The sequence below is a fragment of the Salvelinus alpinus genome, chromosome 5 (genome assembly GCF_045679555.1).
Source record: "Salvelinus alpinus chromosome 5, SLU_Salpinus.1, whole genome shotgun sequence".
Taxonomy (NCBI): domain Eukaryota; kingdom Metazoa; phylum Chordata; class Actinopteri; order Salmoniformes; family Salmonidae; genus Salvelinus; species Salvelinus alpinus.
Window position 1 is genome coordinate 62358155 of NC_092090.1, and position 24959 is coordinate 62383113.

The 24959-nt window shown below is 41.8% G+C and overlaps 1 protein-coding gene across 3 annotated transcripts in view; it reads right to left on the reverse strand.

Moving 5' to 3' along the window:
• Window positions 1–828: 828 nt before the first annotated feature.
• The window catches only part of LOC139576443 (F-box/LRR-repeat protein 17-like), a 321636-nt gene continuing 297505 nt past the window's right edge, over window positions 829–24959 (reverse strand). For all 3 annotated transcript variants that reach the window (XM_071402571.1, XM_071402573.1, XM_071402572.1), the window contains one exon: window positions 829–3241. In XM_071402571.1, the coding sequence (XP_071258672.1) occupies window positions 3104–3241 (138 nt within the window). In that variant the 3' untranslated portion in view covers window positions 829–3103. The remainder of the gene's footprint in view (window positions 3242–24959) is intronic.

Consider the following 24959-nt stretch of genomic DNA (forward strand, 5'->3'; position numbering starts at 1 on the left):
TTCAAAAATGACATGAGCTACTTGACTAAGATTCAGATAATAATAGTAATTGTTTGAAGAATAAAACCACAAACATATTGCATCCTCATCTAAAATAATAAAAAATAAAAAAATAAAAAACTATTTTTTAAAAACACATTTTTTAGCCAATCACAGATGATTTTGCAGCAGAACCAAAATAGCTGTCAACTCAGGCTGTCCGTTTGAATTGAGACAGGAAGCCGTCATCTCAGGGAGAGTTTTCCCTTCCCGTTTGACATTAGCTTCCCCGTTTCATCCTCCGACATGAAACAAACACCTTGAACAGCGAAAAGAACACTTGAAAGGGACAATATCCTCCTCTTGATCGTCAAAGATGGGGGACATATTGAATGACAGCTTTTAGCGCTTTGAGAACGTCACCAGCGTGGGGAAGCAAGCTGACGCCTCATCTCAGATGTGTGGCTGCTATGATGCTAACACAGTGCTGACCTTGAAATCACAAGTTTCCCTGCAATGAGACAGAGACTGGTTGATTCAGATATGAGCGAACTGCTGAATATTCACAGCATTAAGGTGTCACTCTCTGAGGAATGAATCTAGTACAGCTACTAGGCCTTGGCATGCAACTGTATATATTAACAGAGTGGATAGTTCCAGGATTTGAAAATCTACTTGGGTTTATGCTTTATTTTATAGTCCGATTTGATGCTGAGGAGGAGAACACTTCATGTGGCATGAGTTAAAGATTCATTTCAAATTTCACTTAATGGTTCTTTCTTCGATCAAACAGAGAGCAAAAATATGACAGAAACAAGAGACAAAAAGAGAGAGAGAAAGAGAGAGCGCTTTAAGTAGTAGTGTTTTATTCATCTGTATGTAAATCCAGTCGTCTACTGATTGCTTTAACAAATCAGGGATCAAGAGTGCCAACATCAAGCAGAGAAAAAGAAAGTTAATGTTGAGATTACAAAAAAATAAAAATAAAAAATGGTGGGAGAACGAGGACTCGATCTGAGGGCAACAAGTCCTGACAAGGGATGTGTTCCTAATTGTCTCTAATCTCTATGTTTCTGTAAAAATATTACAGTGCTACTTCATATCCTAAGTTCAGAAAACTACTAGTGTATACAGTCGAGTGACGGCATCTAAAAAAAATGATTCCAGTTGGTTATCACCATAGAAAAATACCCTGGTTATTTGCTTAATGAACATACCATTGACAGATGAGGAACAGATGAGGAACGAGAGGGAGAGAGAGCGAGAGAGCTCACCTATTATTTCCATAAAGGGCATGATTATACGTTCTGAGCCAGTATCTTAGATCCTATTGCTAACAAAGATATACTGTAAATGCATGGCTACACAACTAATACTGAAAATATATGCTCAAACAAAACCAATATTGGGCTAAGTATAATCCTATAGTAGAGTATACATACTGTGGAAATCACTAAATTCTCATACAGCCGAGCACAATCCCAAACCATTGATTATTACACCATACTAATGGTACAGTATACAACATCATCTTCAACTGAGAGAAAGAGAAAAAACGATATCAGAGAAAGACATTACAAGTTCTGACCCATCTACGGTCATTTTTTCTTACCTTTTTTTTTTGACATTAAGAACAACTACAGACATCTTCAAGACAATGTTTCTGTCAGAAGAGTTGAAGTATTGAACCTTTCCTCAGCCAGGTAAGTCATTGAGAAACAAATAGCATTTTACAATGATGACTTTAAAGTGTAAGTTTCCATCAGTGAAAGTAGAGAGTTTCTCTGATTTACTCGTGTTCAGTGCTGAGAAACTACTCCTTGGGAACGTGCTGAGCCGTTCTGGATAGGCTGACTTTGCCCCTGACCACTGGTCCAGAGTCAGACATTGATTCATCTCCCTGATGGTTAAGGTTGGGATAAGGGGTAGGATCATCTGATCCTAGATCCGCGAAAGCAACTTCTATGTTGAGCCCACTGTGTACTGTGACAGTAACAATGATTAGGGATGGCATTCAATGAAACCTGAACTGCACAAACCAATATCCAACACTGCTCCTGTGCCACACAAATGTCCATCAACTGTGTGAATGACATTTACTGGATGAAACAAGAACATATTAAGATTTGGAATGAAAATATACACTTTTAGTGAGCTGGAACAATATTTCCTTGCAGTTCTCCCGTGCAGCTGGGTTGAATCGCTCAACTGTACCATTTTATCAGGGAGCTCATAGCTATGGCCCATCAGATGGAGCTTAGTTCCATATTGGGAACCTCATATTAGGTCGGGAGTTTACCCTGCCCATTTGAGCTCACCAGGAAAAAACGAGCCTATATCTTGGACCTGGAGTTTTTCCTGAACGGGTCACACGGTCAGAGAACCCTCAGGTCCTTAGAAACACGACACACGTATGAACATCCAACAGAAAAGGTAGAAACACGACACACGTATGAAACAACATTGACTTCACAGTGATCAAAACATGTAGCCCTAATGGTCAACGAGACCAGAGTATAATGTTTTTAACATGTTTCGAACAATGTTTCCTTGTTTTCAGTTGCTTCTCCATAACCTCAATTCTGCTATTGCATCCAGACTGAAGTTAGGGGGAAATGTAAGGCTCACAAAACTGCCAGCACAGCGAAAGTCAACCCTCAAACGACACCCTATCACCATGTACTGTAGCACTAGTTTTGACTACAGCCACATAGTGCTCTGGTCAAAAGAAGTGCACTATGGGCAATAGAGTTCTTTGATACACAAGCCTAAGACAGAGGTATACAGTGATGTACAGTATGATTTGTGTATGACTTATGACTGAACTACAATGGAATCCAAAAAAGGTCCAGAGATAAAATAAAAAAATACATCTACAAAAATAAAAACCCAAAACTACAGACATCTTTCCAGAAGGTGAAAATGTGGATCAACCGGTTTGTTTAAATGAACGAGTGTGAAGGTATTACTGAGTGTTTGTAGTAGTATGTTTGAAGTAAACATGATTGGCCATGTGGTGCGTTTTCACTTTGACTGTGCACACGCCTATGTCAGTTGGTGTGTGCCAATGTATACGCATGCGTGTGTGTGTGTGTGTGTGTGTGGGGGGGGGCTACAGCAGTGGCTATGAGGCGTTGGATGTGTTGGGGCTCCAGCCCATCTGATAGGCTCTCTCCAGGGTTCTCTTGCAGTCCTGCATCACCGTACTGAACACGATGTGAGGGTACTGAACCACCAGCCTCTCCACAGTCTCCTCGTTCACCTGCAAACACAACAGCAGAATACAAGACGCATTAAAGGCACAATATGTTACTTTTTGTAGTAAGACGTCTGGTTATATTATCGACGACTGAGGTGGCAGAGGACTAGACGCCATGATTCGCGTTAAATCAAACAACATTTGTCTGTTCTCTTACGGTTGAGCCTTGATTGCCAAGGAGGCAGTTGTGGCCTGACAGCCCAGTCTACCTGAGGCTTTAGTGTCTGGTGGTTAAGCAGCAGTGCATATCTGTCTAAATGATCTCATGAGAGAACCAGAGGACGAGGAGAGAGAGAAAGAAAATAAGAGTTCTCAGATAGAGAGAGAGACAGGGAGAGAGGCAAAGAGAGTTCCCAGAGAGAGACAGACTGAAAGAGAGTGGGCGTAGAGACGGAAGACAAGCGTCTTCTTCTAATTAGTCCTCTTCATGCTCTAAAGGACAAGGGAATAACAAGTAGTCAAGCACCTTCCCAGCGGTTCCATCATGCAGGGTGTCACAGCTAGGCTGAGCCAGGCTGACAGTGAGCAGGCCTAGGAGGGCTCAGGAGACCACAGGGGTGAAGGATGTTAACCGCAAACCACCCAGGCCAGAACCCACCCTGCTGGTGTCTCACTCTGGCATCAGGACACTGTCCAAAGGAAATATGTGTAAACACACACACACTTCCATGAGAAGAAATACGCACATGCACTCACACAAAACGTGCTTGCCTGGTCTGTAGCACTGCTGGTTTTCATCCTTCCCCTCTAATCAGGGTCTGATTCATACATGGGACACCAGGTGAGTGGAATCTCTGGACTGGATCATCAACGACATTCATAGGGTTGCCAAATTCCGGTGACTTTCCCAGAATTCCCAGGTATCCCAGAAATTCCGGTTGGAAGATTCCCGGAATCAGGAGGGAATAAGCCGAAATCCGGAATCCTCCAACCAGGATATCTGGAAAATTGATGGAAGCAACCCTAGACATTCATCAACCAACTATCAGAGAAAAAAGAAAACCAGCAGTGTGAAACTTGAAGACTCCCCACTGGTCGAGAAAAAGAATAGCAAAGGAAGAAGTGAAGATTCTGATGTGTTGTAGAGCAGGGGTTCTCAACCTTATTGCCACCAGGGCCCCCTTTATCACATCAGCAAAATGTCACTCCACCCCCTCCCTTTTTAATATTGTTTATTGAGATAATATCTACACCACCAAAACATAGATTTTGTTTCATTTGAGAGGCCTAGGAAAATGTTGATGATTCCCCGTAGTTTAACAAGACAAACGACACATTTTAGGTGGGCTATTAAATTACGATTATAATAAAAACAATAAATAAGGAAAATAAAGCCATGACCTTGATTTCCCCAAATGTTATTCTGCTACCAAATTTGACCAAGTTTTATTATTACAATAGAATTTATATGAACCCTCAATTTAAATATACAGTTGCAGTCAAAAGTTTGGACACACCTACTCATTCAAGGGTTTTTCTTTATTTGTACTATTTTCTACATTGTAGAATATAGTGAAGACATCAAAACTCTGAAATAACACATATGGAATCGTGTAGTAAACAAAAATAGCTTTGTACACGCTTGGCATTCTCTCAACCAGCTTTACCTGGAATGCTTTTCCAACGGTCTTGAAGGAGTTCCCACATATGCTGAGCACTTGTTGGCTGCTTTTCCTTCACTCTGCGGTCCAACAGCAGCCCAAATAGGTGTGTCCAAACTTTTGACTGGTACTGTACATATTCTCTTTTACAGAAGGTGAATAGATCAATTGATAGCAACAGAGTCACACATTTGGCTCTATTATAACAAACCTAACACAATGTTAAATATAAGTGCTGGTGGTAGCTCTATAGGTCCAGGGTTGCATCAGAAATAGTTTTGCTATTTTCACAGCTGTTATTAAAAGGGCTGTGTTCTGGTGAATAAAGTTGTATGTAGAGGGCTTGGCCACTCAAGGCATTCCATGGCTTAAAACCTCTTGACACTACAGGGGGTGCTGTTTCAACTTGGACATTTATCGTTCCCAAATTAAACTGCCTCGTACTCAATTCTTGCTCGTACAATATGCATATTATTATTACTATTGGATAGAAAACAATCTCTAGTTTCTAAAACCGTTTGAATTATGTCTGTGGGTGAACCAGAACTCTTTCTGCAGCGAAATCCATGACAGGAACTGCGAAGGTCTGAAAACGAGGCTCTGTTCTCAGATCAGTTTAAAGCTCTGTATGTGTCCTATGGGTCGACATGAACTGCACCCGCCTTCCCCTGGATGTCAGTAACCAATGAGAAGTGGAATGGAGTGTCTACGTAGTTCTCAGAGCTTATAAAAGGCCAAGGAACGAAGTGCGCTCTCTTTTCGTCGTTCGTCATTGCGCAAAGCAAGACCTCAAGATGGCATTATGAAACGCTCAGTTATCGGCCTTAGCTATATCCGTCTGTAATTTAATTCGATATAGGTGTTAGAAACATCATAACGAAGTTATTTTAAACCGAGTTATATCCGTTTATGCGAGTATATTGCTATTTTCGGAATTTCCTTAGTATTGCGTTTTGGGGAATGTTGTGGCCACATAGCTATTGTTAGCTGCTAATTCCGAAGTTGAAGACGACGTTTTACAACCAAGCAACGATTCTTTTGGACAAAGGACACCTTGCCCAAGATTCTGATGGAAGCTCGTCCAAAAGTAAGAACTATTTATGATGTTATTCCGTATTTATGTGGAAAAATGTAAACGCATTTGTCCGCCGTTATTGCGGCACTAGTCTGACTGTAACGCACACTGTATGTCTAGTAACGTTAATTTTAAAAATCTAACTCAGCGGTTGCATTAATAACTAATGCATCTTTCATTTGCTGTCCAACCTGTATTTTTTTGTCAATCTAATCGATAAATAATCGTAAACTTAGGTGCCTTTCCAAGATGGCATGACCTGTTGCCACTCATCACATTGTATAACCACGATTTGTGCTGCTAAATATGCACATTTTCGAACAAAACCTATATGCATTGTGTAATATGATGTTACAGGACTGTCATCTGACGAAGTATATCAAGGTTAGTCAAAAATTATATATCTTTTGCTGTATTGTTACGATCGCTAACCTGTGCTGCTGGTAAATTGCTTGTGTTTCTGGCTATTGTGCTAAGCTAATATAATGCTATATTGTGTTTTCGCTGTAAAACACTTAAAAAATCGGACATATTGGCTGGATTCACAAGATGTTGGGCTTTCATTTGCTGTACGCTGTGTATTTTTCAGAAATGTTTTAAGATGAGTAATTAGGTATTTGACGTTGGTCTCTGTAATTATTCTGGCAGCTTCGGCACTATTTCAGATTGCAGCTGCAATGTAGAACTGTGATTTATACCTGAAATATGCACATTTTTCTAAAAAAACATATGCTATACAATAAATATGTTATCAGACTGTCATCTTATGAAGTTGTTTCTTGGTTAGTGGCTATTTATATCTTTATTTGGTCGAATTAGTGATGGCTAATGATGGAGTAAAAAACTGGTGGAGTAAAAAAAGTGGTGTCTTTTGCTAACGTGGTTAGCTAATAGATTTACATATTGTGTCTTCCCTGTAAAATTTTAAAAATCAGAAATGATGGCTGGATTCACAAGATGTGTATCTTTCATCTGGTGTCTTGGACTTGTGATTTAATGATATTTAGATGCTAGTATTTACTTGTGACGCTATGCTAGGCTATGCTAGTCAGCTTTTTTACTGTGGGGGGTGCTCCCGGATCCGGGTTTGGGAGGAATTAGAGGTTAATACACATTCTGTAAGTTATTGACGGTCTTTGCGTTGTTGTCAACTCCAATTCGGTTGGGGGAAAATAATACTCTCATCCTAGTCCATTGTGGATTGATTTTACAGTTGATTAAATAGCATAGGCTACAATAACGAGTGATAGCAAAAAACATTCAGTGTTTACTCAATATGTTTGGAGTGTTGACAGTCAACATTGTTGTAATTCGCGTCAAAGAGTAAAGGCCTTTTATGCAGCACACTTCTCCTCAAATAGAAAATACTAGGCTCCTGTAAATTGTATTGTATGTGTGAAGCACATACTCAATGAGAAAGATATAGCCTAGGCCTACCGTTGATATGACGTTATAGGACAGAAATATTTGAATAGCCTATGTTAGGAGGAGCAAGAGGCTGTCTTTGGAAATGGGGCTAGATACAAGCCAAATGGAGCACTGCAGGTAGGTCTATGTGAATTGTGAATAATGCACGCAAAAGTATGTCGGAAAAAGCCTCACGAGTAGACCATTTAAGTACCTTTTATGGATAGGCTAATGCACGGCCAGGATGAGAAAGACACCCGACGTATTTCTGTTGAATAAGCATCATTATAGTACGGTAAGGGTTTTTAATCAAATTAAATCAAACGAAACAGAAAACAAGAAATTGTTACAGGAAAATAACTTACATGTTTCTAAATGTCACTGGATTGTCATCTTTTTTTATACGTTTATTTTTATTTTTTACACACATCCAAAATAATAACAGGAGCGGACTAAAATAACGTATTAACCTACATAGATAAAAACCGGATGTCCGCTCACTGTTTTGATGCTGCGCAAAACTTGATCATTCAATAAAGCTTTGGTGACAAAGATTCAAATTAACCAAATTAACCAAAATACGAGGTTTACGGGCACAAAAGGCACATCTATCTTGTTTCATGTGCATAATAGGCACTAAGCGTCACCGCTGGATAGGCTGCACTTCCGCTGTCAAAACCCGTGCCATAACCAACCGAGTTACATTGAAGACCAGATTTCGGTTGGTCTTAAATTTCCCCACCAGCGCATACTGAAATTGGCACTTCGGCGCATGTTTTTAAGGACACACCTCAGATATTGCCTCCCCTCCCACCTCAGCGCAAGCGAGTTTATAAAACAGGTGAATTACCAATCCCGGCACCAGGGTTTGAAAGCTCCCCACTGCCTTCATTTCGTTTGCCTATCCTGACGTGAAGTTTGTTCTATAGAATTTTTTGACTCTGATGTTTGCCACAGAAAGTATTTGACTCTAGCTACAAAATTAAGGAAATTAGAAGGGGGGCAGGATTTCGGCAAAGCCATTTTCTTGTCTGCTGAAATTCCCCCCCCCCCCCCTTCTAATTTCCTTAATTGTGGCTAGAGTCAAATACTTTCTATAGAACAAACTTCACGTCAGGATAGGCAACCTAAATTAATAATTCAGGTATGTGTGTTATATTAAACATAGGGGGAGTAAAATGTAGGCAAGCAATAAACATTTCAGAACAACTACTAGTCGAATGAGACATGGGAGAGATGGCGAATTTTGTCAAAGAGATTTATTTATAGACAAATACACTTGAAACAAATAGCCAAACCGAAAACTGCAGACATTACTAGTGCCTCCCACGCGATCAAACCAACATAAAAAAATAAAATGAAACTCAGCCAAACGTGATCAGAAATCTCAACTAGCAAGCAAGTTGCAGCAATGAAGAATTGAAGGGGGGGGAGGAATTCTGGCAGGGGGGAGCTTTTCGGCACAACACCGGCTTTACCAGGTCGAAATTGCAAACAACTACCCTGGCTTAACGGCAGTCGAAAATAGAACCCATTGTATAAGATTACTTCTCAAGCAAAGTCCGATTTCCTTGACTCCTCGAATTTAGAAGGTCGTAGCTCAGCTTTTGAACGACAGAGACAAGCCAAAGATATCCATGTATCAGAGATACGTCTTTGTTGGGCACTTTACCCCTTTGTTTCTAGCCTAAAGCATTGTGGATTTATGCGTCGTTATAGATCGGTATATACAATCATGAATTCGTAATTTTTTTAAAATGACCCCTTAAATAAAGGAAGGTCCCGTGCCCTCCCCAGGTGACCCCTAGGTTGGGAACGCCTGTTGTAGAGGCTCATTAGAGAACTAAATGACAAGCCTTTGATTGCTTTGATAACATATTATGTACGCTATATTGTACTGAGGAGAATAGAACGATTCCCCCACCAAACTCGTTAATCAGGCCTTAATTACAATTACGAGGGATCTAAAAAATGGGCCTGTCAATGTGATGGGAGGCCATTACCTTCATTAATGCTAATTTAGTGCAGCGCTGTGTGCAGCGTAAACACGCTTGACACAAAATGGCTCCCAATCAAAGCGCTGAATCATCCGCTAATTGCTAGTTGCTGCAACAATAAAACTATTTAAGCCGTAACACTACCACTGTTTGATGTGTGTGTGTGAAAGTATTTCAATGACCTGTGTTGTTCTGTTCAGATGATTGGTTTGTTTTGGTCTTGTTCTTTTATGCCTGTTCTGTCTTTTTGACTGTTTTTCCCTGTTAGTCAGAACCAATTAATACACATTGGAAAAAATTGAAAGGAAATAAGTTAACTCAGGATATTTATTTAGATTTATTCCGTTTGTGAGAAGTTTGAGTCAAAAACTTTTTGAATTTTTACAAATGCCATATAAAGGCTTATTTCCATGGGAGGTTTTGAGATCCTGCCACAGATGATGTGGACATTACCTTTATATAGCAAAGAATGTATAAAGGTAAAACATTGTTATTAAATAATGAATATACCTGATCTGATGCACTAAAAACCAATACAATTACAAGTTCAAAAACAAAGGGAGAAGGATAAAGCAAAGTGATGCATGAAATATGAATTACTGGATCATTACAATCTTAGAGGATTTATGCCTGTCTTTTTTCAAAATAAATAAATCCAATCCCCTGTACCATCCTGAGTTCTTCACTGTCCCTTATAAAACAAAGCCGTGCCCTTTCCAAGACATGATGACATCACCACACCTGCTTGGTATTTACAACCATCACACACACACACACACACACACACACACACACACACACACACACACACACACACACACACACACACACACACACACACACACACACACACACACACACACACACACACACACACACACACACACACACACACACTTTGTATTGTGAGCCAGAGTCTATGTACAGACATGAAGGTCACTACTCAGCGCTTTGTGTCTGGGGGTGTTTTCACCAAACCCTGATGTACTATTCTGAAAGAGACCCATATGAAACTGTAGAGCCATAATATGATAGAGAATATCGCAACAGGCTGGTGCTTTTCATCTTACACACAGATCTGAGATGGCAGCCACACATATCTGGAGCCAGGCCTATACTTAGGATATTTTCCCCCAGTTTAACTTCAAAGATGCAGTTCCTGTGGATCTGAGGGGATCCTAATGTTGTCTGACATGACAAAGTGCTGTTGTCAGAGAGACAGAGAAAGAGAGAGAGACCGAGAGAGAGACCAAGAGAGAGAGACCGAGAGAGAGAGAAAGAGAGCGAGAACGAGGCATACACAGACACACACAGAAGGAGGACAAAGACAATCCTTTCCAATACCCTATTAAAACCCCCCTCTTTCATTTGGACAAAACAGATACAACTCTTAAATCAGTAACAGAAACTCAAGTGAAAACGTAGAGTGAAAACATTGGGTAAATCATTTCCATTTCAAGAAAAGACTAGGTTCTGTAAAATGAAGTCGAATCTCTTTTCCTGAATGAGTGTTCCTCAGACACCATGTCCCATCTATCTGTGATTTAGAGCTCAATAGTGTCTGTGTATCGACAACTGTTCCTTGGCGTTGCACTTCAGCCATCGTTCAGGCTAGCAGTGACTGGCCAGTAGTAAAGGTGACCTTTCAGAGAGTGCTGCCTTGCTGCTCTCCCTTTTACTGCCAGGGGTTTTAAGAGCCACTCTCACATGCAAATGTATTCCATCACCATGTAAAATATACATTTACCGCCTGCACCGGGCCTTTCGTGAGTAACCACGTCACTAAAACACCTCGTAAAGATGACAAACGCTGGCGTGGTGCACGGTGGCACCGTGACGTCCATGGGGAAAAGGGGCTCGTAAATCGATAATCAGATACACAAGCAAAAGATGCATATCAGGGGACAAGGACAATGAGCAGCCTGGTTGCCAGTCTTTTCCCCCAAATGTTGTTGTTGTTATTGTTGTCATGAGTGGGCTAAAGCAGACACAGACCTGGCAACATGGAGTGATCCATGAGTCTAAGGGAAAATATGAGAAACAAGGAAAGGAGAAAATTAATACCTGGCATATGTTCTCTGGGACTCAATTTAAACAGAGAGAACATGGAACTCATGTTCCCAGATACAAGTTTTAAAATACAAAACCACCTCAGTGCAGTAAAACAGGTCAGATATCCAGAAGGAGAATTTAGATGAAGGTGAAATGGAGTTGAATTGACCCAAATGTGCACTCAATCAGAGATGGACTACAACTCAAAACATCTTTCCATTTGTACTGTTCATTATGCCCTCTCTCTAAACATCAAAAGAGACAAACACAGCCAACACCAAAGCCTCTTTCCACTCCCATCCACAGAGTGCATCACTCACCCACTAAATACATTTGGGGGACAATGTTTCAACGTTTCAAAGGGCAGTTTAAGCAGCTGAGGAATGCTGTGCCTCAGATATCTCAGTAAAAGCAAGTTTAATAAACAGGCTGAATTTATAGTGGCCCTAAAAGTGCCTGCAGGAAAAGCTGCAGTTGTAAAGTTCCTAAACGAGTGACTGGACGGACAGCGGATACTTCTCTGGCTCTGATAAGAGCTCTGAGGAGAGGGGAGGAGGAAGGAGGGAGGAAAAAGGAGAGGAGAACAGGGCGGAAGGCAACGAGTGTGAACAGAACAGACATGGTTGCGAATGGCACATAATGGGGGCATATCATGCGATGAAAAAGACTGGGTATGTCGAATGCAGATTGTCTTCATACGGTGCCTTCAGAAAGTATTCACACCCCTTGACTTTTTCCACATTTTGTGTTGTGTTACAGCCTGAATTGAAAATTGATTCAATTGAGATGCGTCACTGGCCTACACACAATACCCCATAATGTAAAAGTGGAATTATGTTTGAAGAAATGTTTACAAATGAATAAGAAATTAAAAGCTGGAATCTCTTGAGTCAATAAGCATTTAAACCCTTTGTTATGGCAAGCCTAAATAAGTTCAGGAGTAAACATTTGCTTAACAAGAAAATCTATGGCAAGACGTTAACATGGTTGTCTAGCAATGATTAACAACCAACTTGACAGAGCTTGAAAAAAAAAGAGAAAATGTGCAAAGCTCTTACAAACGTACCCAGAAAGACTCACAGCTAAAATCGCTGCCAAAAGTGATTCAAAGATATATTGACTCGGGTGTGAATTCTTTACGTAAATTAGATATTTCTGTATTTTATTTTCAACACATTTCCTAAAAACACGTTTCTACTTTGTCATGATTGGGTATTGTGTGTAGATGGATGAGACATTCTTTTTAAAATTCAGGCTGTAACACTACAAAAGTGGATTAAGTCAAGGGGTATGAATACTTTCTGAAGGGACTGCAATTCTGTAGCAGCTGGTACCTAAAGAGAAACCAGTCCAGGTCTGGTTCTCGTTACCAGATTACATCCCTGAGCAATGACTCACTGAATCTCTCACACACACACACACACACACACACACACACACACACACACACACACACACACACACACACACACACACACACACACACACACACACACACACACACACACACACACACACACACACACACACACACACACACCTATACAGCATCAGAGCGAGCGGCAGCCTCAGTGCCAGAGACAGAGGTAAAGCTCTGTGGGTCAGCACGGGGTTGGATCAGCTATGTTAGTAAACCCTCCACTCCATCATGTGTGACAAACAGAACATGGGGAATGTGTTCAGGGCAACCCCAATTTCTCCCAGCATGCCTGGATTTTTTTTATCTACACAGGGAAGGAGGCATTTCCTGACCCCAGAGGGCAGAGACTGGCCCAGAGAAATAGATGGCTTTAACATCACTGAACACTACTAAAAAAAAAATCCTCTTTTAGTTTTATATATTCAGGAGTCAAACACCACACGCACACACACTCCTAGAGAAGATAGTGAATTGGTAAATAAATGGTCAACTCACCTAAATGGTCAACTAACTTAAAATAGAACATTATAATAGAATAACAGCTTTAGTGTTTACAATACAGGAAACGCTCCCTTCAACCTCAACGCACACACTGGAAAAGCACTGGGAAACATGCAGGGGATTTCCCCTAATCATAAGTAATATCACGTAAATCAAACTACTTGTGTAAAATAAGTTCTGGTCCTGTCATTAAGTCATTTGTCATATGTTGTATTCAGGCGTAATAAGACTAAGTCGGGATTGTATGTACTATCCCCATACTATTACTGGAGCTCAGTGATTTATACTGAACAAAAATGTAAAACCAACACGCAACAATTTCAAAGATTTTACTGAGTTACAGACCATATAAGGAAATCAGTCAATTGAAATAAATGAATTAGGCCCTAATCTATGGATTTCACGTGACTGGGAATACAGATATGCATCTGCTGGTCACGGATACAAAAAAATACAAAAAATAATGGGCCTCGGGATCTCGTCACGGTATCCCCGTGCATTTTAAATTGCCATCGATAACATGCAATTAGGTTCGATGTTCTTAGCTTACGCCTGCCTATACCATAACCCCACAACATTTAAGAGAAATACGTTTTTTTTTGTGCGTATAGAACAATTTCTGGGATCTTTTCTTTCAGCTCATGAAACATGGGACCAACACTTTACACGCTGCGTTTACATTTTTTGTGCAGTGTAGATTATAAGATCTGGCAACAACAAGACAACGATGACAGTCTACATACACTGGTTGTGACCGGCCATCAAATCAGCCTTCAATCATCATACTGTTCACATTGGAAGATGTTCAAAGATGTACTGTACTTTTGGCCCTAAATAACAGATGTATCTAATGAAGTATCTATCTATCCAGAAGATACATGAAGATGTGCATTGGAGAAAAGGGGGAAAAACTGTCCTTTCATCAAAAGGGACAGTAGTCACATTGGTATTCTAAACATGTCACAGCTCTTGAAACTCCTTTCTGATCCAGCTCTGTAGAGCCAGTGTACATTGGTTTTCCACATAGACTAGTATGGGTCAGAGTAAGGCAAACCTAAAAGACCTGTGGACTGATGTACGCTTCACTTGATCTCAACAGGCTGATCTTGCTTTTTTCCTGAGACGGGAAGAGATATAGTACAGTACTGTACTGTACTGTACAGCACGCACACACACACACACACACACACACACACACACACACACACACACACACACACACACACACACACACACACACACAAACACACACACACCCACCCCCCCATGGACGCACAAATCTCCGGAAGCAAGCAGGAACAGATTCCAGAGCAGCTTACTGGAGTCCGAGACATGAGGAATTCCATAAGGAAAGTGACAACAGGGCTATTGTGTTGGGGTTACAGTAGCCCAGAAAATGGCCCCTTTAACTGCCCCTGGAATCAACACAAGGACACCCTGACCCTGTCCCTTTAAAGGGACAACGTATTCTGAGATCTGTGACTGGCAAATTAGGGATCAGTCTTGGTTAAGTAAAGCACTACATCTCTCGGTACACATCTCATGTGGTTCTGTTAACCTCCTCTGACTGGAGGGTAAATGCTGCAGGATGGGAGGAGGAGAAGAGGAGAAAAAAGGGGGATGAGGAGGATTTTATCAAACGGAATAAAATAAATTGAGCAGAATCCAAAACTTACACAACCTTGCTTGGTCTTGACTAGAATAGAAAGAGAGAGAGAGAGAGAAGGAAAGAGAGCGAGAGAGTTATAGGGAGAGCGAGAGACAGAGAGAGAGAGAGAAAGAGAGTGAAAGAGAGAGATGGAGAGAGTGAAAGAGAGAGAGAGCGACAGAGAGACAGAGAGAGACAGAGAGAGACAGAGAGAGACAGAGAGAGAGAGAGACAGAGAGAGAGAGAGAGAGAGAGAGAGAGAGAGAGAGAGAGAGAGAGAGAGAGAGAGAGAGAAAGAGAGCGCTAGCGCGAGAGACCTAAAAGAGCATACACCAGTGTGTGTGTCTGCCTCCATACTGTCTCATTGAAGGGCACAGCTGAGATTCCTTTCACATCGTTAGTGGACTCTCTCCGTCTTTCACTCTTCTACCCTCTACCTCACTCTTGCTTTCTCCGCCACTTTCTCTCGCTCCTGCCCTTTAAAAGTGAGATGAAGAGATGATGAGGAGGAGGGGGGGGGGGGTTCAGTTAAGACCGCCGATCAATAGCCCTTCACACGGCGGCATGAGATTTAAGATTACACCACTGACCACACACGGCAAATGACTCATCACTTGGTGAACTTTGACCTTCAAGCCTAACCAAAGAGGAAAAGAGAGAACCAAGGCAGGGGGAAAGACGGAAGGAATGACAAGTCAATGTAATGATATCTTACCGACTTAGCACTGATATTTTAGACCTTAGAAAAATAAACATACAACTTTCAGGACATTAATATACTAGTGTACATTATAGGAAAAGGTCAAGTAGGAAGTGGTCATTCTTGAAAAGTCCTTTCATTTCCATTCACAAACATAGACCATGTCATGATTCTTACTTCCTTCAATCTGAACTTGAAACTCTGTATGTAATAACAAGAACTGGCCAATAGGCTTGCTAGACCTCAAAATCTCTTTTCTGAAAAACTTCTTGAAACTTTACACATAATTCATCCTTTTCTCCGAGCCCAGAGTCTAGTCCCTCAACAATTACTGTAGTGTTTGTGTCTGCAAATTGCTCTGAATATCTGTCTCTAGTCATAACAGAGGTATGCATCAGCCAAGCATCCATATTGATTATGATGCCTGTGGTTTTAACAAGGTCCATGTGGTCCCTCAATGGGGAGAACACCATGCATCGCTCTGTCCCCCTCTCCCTCTGTTGGCCATTAATATAACTCATTATGCTTGCGACCAGTGTTACTTGAGAGCAATGTCATTATTTTCCCGGTCCTGGTTCACGCTGATTCAGTGAGTTTGCCGTCGTTCTGTTTCAGCACCAGAGATATTTGTTTTCCCTCTAACTAAGGAGAGGAGAGGTACAGTAAGCTGTGTAAAAATATTCTAATAAAAACATTCCTATTAGGAACACATGGATGGGATCCCTCAGATGGTACATCAACAGTCTTGTGTGTGTTGGTTGGCTGTGAAATCACGGGCGCCTGTTTGATTTGATGGCTGGTCAAAGCAGTTGTGAATGTTATTGCTAAAGGAGACCGACTTTGCAACGTTGCAACAACAACAAAAAAGTCCATTAAACATTGTGTGTTACTCAACTGCAAAATACACAAGGGGCTGGGAAGCAGTTATGCGAAGGTCGACTCATAACCCGCAGTCCCCACGGTTATATCTGCGGGGCGGGCGGGTTTAGGGTCATGAAATAGTGTGGATGAAGGGCGGGTGGGTGGCAGGCGGGTTGAATAAAGAAATAACAAGGCATAAAACATTTGCAATTCATATCTATAGGCTACATTTAGGTTTTTCTTTCAATTCTATCTGGCTTTAGGGCTCCCGGGTGGCGCAGCGGTCTAAGGCACTGCATCTCAGTGCAAGAGGCGTCACTATAGTACCTGGTTCGAATCCAGGCCGTATCACATCCGGCCGTGATTGGGAGTCCCATAGGGCGGCACACAATTGGCCCAGCGTTGTCCGGGTTTGGCCGGGGTAGGCCGTCATTGTAAATAAGAATTTGTTCTTAACTGACTTGCCTAGTTAAATAAAAGGTTCAATAAAACATTTTTAATTCAAAATTGAGTGCGTAGCCTAAGCTTTAAGGCCTAACTGTAGTATCAAATACAGGCCAATTGCCAAATGCTTTTGGAAACTTGGGCAGAAAAGTTCACGTAGATCCAATGAGGCAAAAAGGACAATGTCAGAGTTGAATTAAATAGAGAGGCGCTATACAAATTTGACAGTCACAAGATGGAGACTTCAAAATGGCACGTCAAGGGAACTGTACTGTTCAGATGGGTTAAATGGAATAGTAGGCTAAATGAAATCTGGACACTGACTATAGGTCTAACCTCTCACATAGCCTAATATAATATTAACTCCTGTTGAATAAAGCATTTCTTATAGTAAAATTATACACTAAATGTACATTTTGATTCAGGAACAGGAGTGGAGAAATATAATTTCTTTCAGCATCTTGAGAGAATGAATGTACAGTTAGGGACCATCTGTAAAAGTGATATCTTGATTAGCATCATACAAGCTGATAGTATTTCAATCACATAAAACATGCATCCAAGCTGAACTGAAATCTTAATGAAATACATTTTGGGTCATTTTAACAGCTTTTAATTTCCCCAAAACTGGTCATTTTGATAAATGTACAAAAAATCTTCCCAGTTTCTTTTGTTTTGTTATTGCAATTTCTCTCTGGTCTCTAAACGTCTTTAAAAACATAAGATAAGTACATTCACACCAGTTTACTTTTTCCACATTTAAAATGTATTAAATTGAGATTTTGTGTCACTGGCCTACACACAATACCGTATAATGTCAAAGTGGAATTATGTTTGCAGAAATGTTTGCTAATTAATAAAAACTTTAAAGCTGAAATGTCTTGAGTCAATAAGTATTCAACCCATTTGCTATGGCAAGCCTAAACATTGGCTTAACAAGTCACATAATAAGATGCATGGACTCAGTGTGCAATAATAGTGTTTAACATGATTTTTGAATGACTACCTCATCTCTGTACCCCACACAATTATCTGCAAGGTCCCTCAGTCGGGCAGTGAATTTCAAACACTGAATCAACCACAAAGACAAGGGAGGTTTTCCAATGCCTCGCAAAGAAAGGCAGTTATTGGTAGATTGGTCAAAAAAAAAAAAGCAGACATTGAATATCCCTTTGAGCACAGTGAAGTTATTAATTACACTTTGTATGGTGTATCAATACACCCAGTCACTACAAAGATACAGGCATCCTTCCTAACTCAGTTACCGGAGAGAAAGAAAACCTGCTCAGGGATTTCACCACGAGGCTAATGGTGTTTTTAAAACAGTTACAGAGTGTAATGACTGTGATAGGAGAAAACGGAGGGTGGATCAACAAGATTGTAGCTACTCCACAATACCAACATACATGACAGAGTGAAAAGCAGAAAACAACTACTGTATACCAAAACATGCATCCTGTTTGCAGGCACTAATGTAAAATGTACAAAAATGTGGCAAAGAAATTCACTTTATGTCCTTGGGGCAAATCCAACACAACACATTTTTTCCAGCATGGTGGTGGCTGCATCATGTTATGGGTATGCTTGTAATCTGCAAGGACTAGGGAGTATATTTTAGGATAAAACTAAACGGAATAGAGCTAAGCACAGGAAAAGTCCTAGAGGAAAACCTAGTTCAGTCTGCTTTCCAAAAGACACTGGGAGACAAATGCAACTTTCATTAGCAGAATACGCTAAAACACAAGGCCAAATATACACGAATTGCTTACCAAGACAACATAGCATGTTCCCAAGTGGCCTATTTACAGTTTTGACTTAAACCAGCTTGAAAATCTATGGCAAGACTTGAAAATGGCTGTCTAGCTGTGATCAACAACCAACTTGACAGAGCTTAAATAATTTTTCAAAGAATAATCCAGGTGTGCAAAATTCTTATAGACCCAGAAAGACTCACAGCTGTAATAGCTGCCAAATATGATCTAACATGTACTGACTCAGGTGTGTGAATACTTATGTAAATTAGATATCTAAATCTATTTATTAAGGCATTGTCCTTCAAGAAAAATCCAGCATGTTACATTTTTGTAGATTAGTAAGACATAAATAGTGCTGGGGCAGAAATGCCATTCCAATGAGGACTGGCCATGTGAAGAGCCTGCTGTTCTGAGGAACATGCTCTGACATATGGGCTACTTGTGGCTAAAATGGATCTGTTTCTCTGAAGATAAAAGGAAGACACATCTCCAGTCTTTCAGCTCCCTACTTCAAAGCCTGGCAGGCAGACAGTTTAAAGATGACAAAATGAAATTATTTGATTATTTTGGGGGAGTTTGGATCAATAGCATTCTTTCTCTCCCTGTCAGGCCGTGGAGGTTTGGCCCTAAGGGCAGCGGGGTAATGAGTGGAGGCAGGCAGAACGCGCCATTCCCCAGACCCTAGGGGTGTTTAATCTCAATGCCCCATTCTAAACTGTGTTAACAGCAAATAGCACAAATTCCACTCAGGGACAGTAACTCCACACATCTATTTTATAGTACACATGCATACACACTCCACACAAGACATAAAGGGAGACAGACACAAAAGGGAGACAGAGACCGACAGACAGACACATGCATAATACATTTTTACATCGTCGAAACTACAATTGTAAATTTGGATCACAATTTGAATCGACTTTTCAGTGGAAAAACAAGCGAGAACCTTCATTGTAGTTGAAGTCAAACCCCCCCACCCTCCCCCAGCTAAACCCAGATCCCAGCAAAGCAGAGCCATCACCAGTTCCCAGACTATAAAACCCATCCAGTGAGGAAGTGTGTTAATATACAAGTATAACGGTCGATCCTTCACATCCCCGGCACCATGGGCACCATATGGTCCCTGTTAACAGTCCTGTGAATTCTACACATTATGGGTTCTAGGACTGGTCCACATTGTGAGGCTATGGACACACACACACGCATGCACACACACACACACATTAACATTCCCCCACATTCTAACACTTCCAAACAAATCCACACGAGACCTGCCAAGGAAAAGCCGTGGCTAAGTCCTGCGCTCCCCACCCTCCGCGTGTCAAGGTTATCACACAAGTGTGTATTTGTGTAAAAGAGACGGGGCCTGCATCCCAAATGGCACCCCATTTCCTATATAGTGCACTACTTTTGATCAGAGCCTTATAGGCCATGGTCAAAAGCAGTGCTCTATACAGCGTATAATAGGGTGCCATTTGGGATTGCGGCCCTCTGACACCTCTCTCTTTCCAGGGAGGGAGAGGAAACCAGTGAAGTGAACACAATCACATCCTCTCAATCAAACTGTAACCATGCACCATGTCCACTATCAGCTGCACAGCTATGGATGACAACAAGCTAATAGGGGATAATGCTAATAGCTAACTGGGGGCAGAATCGGTGACTTGCACTATTCTCTCCCTAGAAACAAACTGGACTTCATTCGACGAAGACGAAAAAAACATGACGAGCGAAGCCAACCAATCAGGAAGGAGCTCCCTGTACCCCATGTGGATCAATACAAACTAATCAAGATCATCCTGCAAACACATGTTTTGAGCCTTGCCAAATAAGAATCTTCATAAAAGAGAAATTCATCTTGCTCTCTCTCCAACCCTCATCTCTCAAGGGTAGACCAGAAGGCCTCCAAACTACACAATGAAAAGACCGTAATAAACTCATCCAGATGAGGACATGGCTCTCAACAGACCGGCTATATTTTATCCAGAGCTAATACAGTATAATACAATATCTGGAGCGCACTCCGAGAGCCCCGTGCCCAGCTGATCCTGAAGGACATGTCATATCAAACTGAATTGAGTCACCATGGCAGCGGGACAATATAAATGGCCCTGGCCCTAACTAAGCAGCCCAGAGCCCGTGTTTTACCAGGCTGATGTCTCTACTGCTATCACCACTGACCTCACACTGCTGTGAATGACTAGTCTTAGGGATAGAGGGATGAGAGAGATCAACATTTCTTGTGAGGAAATATAGTTTAGAGGCACTGCTCTTTTCTAAAGGGAGGGATACAGGAGAGATGGAGACATTTAGAGAGAGAGAGAGAGAAAGCCATCGACCGGTTAGAGAGAGAGAGAGAGCCATCACCGGTTGGAGAGAGAGAGAGAGCCATCACTAGTTAGAGAGAGAGAGAGAGATAGAGACATCACCAGTTAGAGAGAGAGCCATCACCAGTTAGAGAGGGATAGAGCCATCACCAGTTAGAGAGAGAGAGAGAGAGCCATCACCAGTTAGAGAGAGAGAGAGAGAGAGAGCCATCACCAGTTAGAGAGAGAGAGAGAGAGCCATCACCAGTTAGAGAGAGAGAGAGAGAACCATCACCAGTTAGAGAGAGAGAGAGAGAGAGAGAGAGAGCCATCACCAGTTAGAGAGAGAGAGAGAGAGAGAGAGAGAGAGAGAGAGAGAGAGAGAGAGAGAGAGCCATCACCAGTTAGAGAGAGAGAGAGCCATCACCAGTTAGAGAGAGAGAGAGAGAGAGAGAGAGCAATCACCAGTTAGAGAGAGAGAGAGAGAGAGAGAGAGAGAGAGAGAGAGAGAGAGAGAGAGAGAGAGAGAGAGACATCAGCAGTTAGAGAGAGAGAGAGAGAGAGAGCCATCACCAGTTAGAGAGAGAGAGAGAGAGAGAGAGAGCCATCACCAGCTAGAGAGAGAGAGAGAGAGAGAGCCATCACCAGTTAGAGAGAGAGAGAGAGAGAGCCATCACCAGTTAGAGAGAGAGAGAGAGAGAGACATCACCAGTTAGAGAGAGACAGAGAGCCATCACCAGTTAGAGAGAGACAGAGAGCCATCACCAGTTAGAGAGAGAGAGAGAGCCATCACCAGTTAGAGAGAGAGAGAGCCATCACCAGTTAGAGAGAGAGAGAGAGCCATCACCAGTTAGAGAGAGAGAGAGAGAGAGAGAGACATCACCTAAAAATCTACTAAAAAAATATTAGGTAACAACAAATTCCATCCCTTCTAGACAATGTCACTGTAATAGTGAAGGTGTAAACTTGGCAGTAGAAAACCTAAACAGTATGATTGACCTCTCAGCTTCTTTATCAAATCTAAAAATGTCAAGCAGACAACCTAAGAAAATGAACAACAATGACAAATGGTTTCATGAAGAATTCAAAAACCTAAGAAAGAAATTGAGAAACCTATCCAACCAAAAACATAGAGACCGAGAAAACCTGATCCTTCACTATGGTGAAAACAATACAGAAATACACTATGGAAAAAGAAGGAACAGCACGTTAGAAATCAGCTCAATGTAATTGAAGAATCCATAGAATCGAACCACTTCTGGGAAAATTGGAAAACAAACAACAACACGAAGAGTTATCTTTCCAAAACGAAGAAGTATGGATAAACCGCTTATCCAATCTTATTGGCTCTATAACAAAGAACAAACAGAAAAAGCATATACATGATCAAATACAGATGTTAGAATCAACTATTAAAGACTACCAGAACCCACTGGATTCTCCAACTGCATTGAATAAACTACAGGACAAAATACAAACCCTCCAACTCAAAAAGGACTGTGGGGTTGATGGTATCCTAAATGAAACAGCCATCTTGGGAAAATCCTCTGCATTATCATTAACAGCAGACTCGTACATTTCTTCAGCGAAAACAACGTACAGTACTGAGCAAATATCAAATTGGCTTTTTACCAAATTAGACCACATATTCACCCTGCACACCCTAACGGACAAACAAACCAAAACAAAGGCAAAGTCTTCTCATGCTTTGTTAATTTCAAAAAAGCTTTTGACTCAATTTGGCATGAGGGTCTGCTATACAAATTGATGGAAAGTGGTGTTGGGGGAAAAACATACGACATTATAAAATCCATGTACACAAACAACAAGTGTGAGGTTAAAATTGGCAAAAAACACACATTTCTTTCCACAGGGCCGTGGGGTGAGACAGGGATACAGCTTAAGGCCCACTCTCTTCAACATATATATCAACAAATTGGCGAGGGCACTAGAACAGTCCGCAGCACCGGGCCTCACTCTACTAGAATCTGAAGTCAAATGTCTACTGTTCGCTGATGATCTGGTGCTTCTGTCCCCAACCAAGGAGGGCCTACAGCAGCACCTAGATATTCTGCACAGATTCTGTCAGACCTGGGCCGTGACAGTAAATCTCAGCAAGACAAAAAGAATAGTGTTAAAATAATAGTGTTCCAAAAAAGGTCCAGTTGCCAGGACCACAAATACAAATTCCATCTAGACACCGTTGCCCTAGAGCACACAAAAATCTATAGATTCCTCGGCCTAAACATCAGCGCCAAAGGTAACTTCCACAAAGCTGTGAACGATCTGAGAGACAATGCAAGAAGGGCCTGGAGAAGAGCCCCCTAAGCAAGCTGGTCCTGGGGCTCTGTTTACAAACACAAACAGACCCCACAGAGCCCCAGGACAGGAACACAAGTAGACCCAACCAAATCAAGAGAAAACAAAAAGAGAATTACTTGACATATTGGAGAATTTACAAAAAAACTGAGCAAACTAGGATGCTAAACTCAGCAAAAAAAGAAACGTCCTCTCACTGTCAACTGCGTGTATTTTCAGCAAACTATGAACATAACAAGATTCAACAACTGTGACATGAACTGAACAAGTTCCACAGACAGAAATGGAATAATGTATCCCGGAACAAAAGGGGGGAGGGGGCAAAATCAAAAGTAACAGTCAGTATCTGGTGTGGCCACCAGCTGCATTAAGTACTGCAGTGCAACTCCTCCTCATGGACTGCACCAGATTTGCCCGTTCTCGCTGTGAGATGTTACCCAACTCTTCCACCAAGGCACCTACAAGTTCCCGGACATTCCTTGGGAGAATGGCCCTAGCCCTCACCCTCCGATCCAACAGGTTCCAGACATGCTCAATGGGATTGAGATCCGGGCTCTTCGCTGGCCATGGCAGAACACTAACATTCCTGTCTTGCAGGAAATCCTCCACAGAATGAGCAGTATGGCTAGTGGCATTGTCATGCTGGAGGGTCATGTCAGGATGAGCCTGCAGGAAGGTTACCACATGAGGGAGGAGGATGTCTTCCCTGTAAAGCACAGCATTGAGATTGCCTGCAATGACAACAAGCTCAGTCTGATGATGCTGTGACACACCGCCCCAGATCATGACGGTCCCTCCACCTTCAAATCGATCCCAAAACAGAGTATAGGCCTCTGTGTAACGCTCATTCCTTTGACAATAAACACGAAACCGCGACTCGTCAGTGAAAACTGCGACTCGTCAGTGAAGAGCACTTTCTGCCAGTCCTGTCTGGTCCAGCGACGGTGGGTTTGTGCCCATAGGCGACGTTGTTGCCGGTGATGACCTGCCTTACAACAGGCCTACAAGCCCTCAGTCCAGCCTCCCAGCCTATTGCGGACAGTCTGAGCACTGATGGAGGGATTGTGCGTTTCTGGTGTAACTCAGGCACTTGTTGTTGCCATCCTGTACCTGTCCCGCAGGTGTGATGTTCGGATGTACCGATCCTGTCCGGCTGTTGTTACACGAGGTCTGCCACTGCAAGGACGATCAGCTGTCCGTTCTGTCTCCCTGTAGCGCTGTCTTGGCCTCTCACAGTACGGTCATTGCAATGTATTTCCCTGGCCACATCTGCAGTCCTCATGCCTCCTTGCAGCATGCCGAAGGCACGTTCACACAGATGAGCAGGGACCCTGGGCATCTTTCTTTTGGTGTTTTTCAGAGTCAGTAGAAAGGCCTCTTTAGTGTTCTAAGTTTTCATAACTGTGACCTTAACTGCCCACCGTCTGTAAGCTGTTAGTGTCTTAACGACCGTTTCACAGGTGCATGTTCATTGTTTATGGTTCATTGAACCATGAAGCATGGGAAACAGTGTTTAAACACTTTACAATGAAGGTCTGTGAAGTTAATTGGATTTTTACGAATTATCTTTGAAAGACAAGGTCCTGAAAAAGGGACGTTTCTTTATTTTAGTTTATTTGGCCCTAAACAGAGA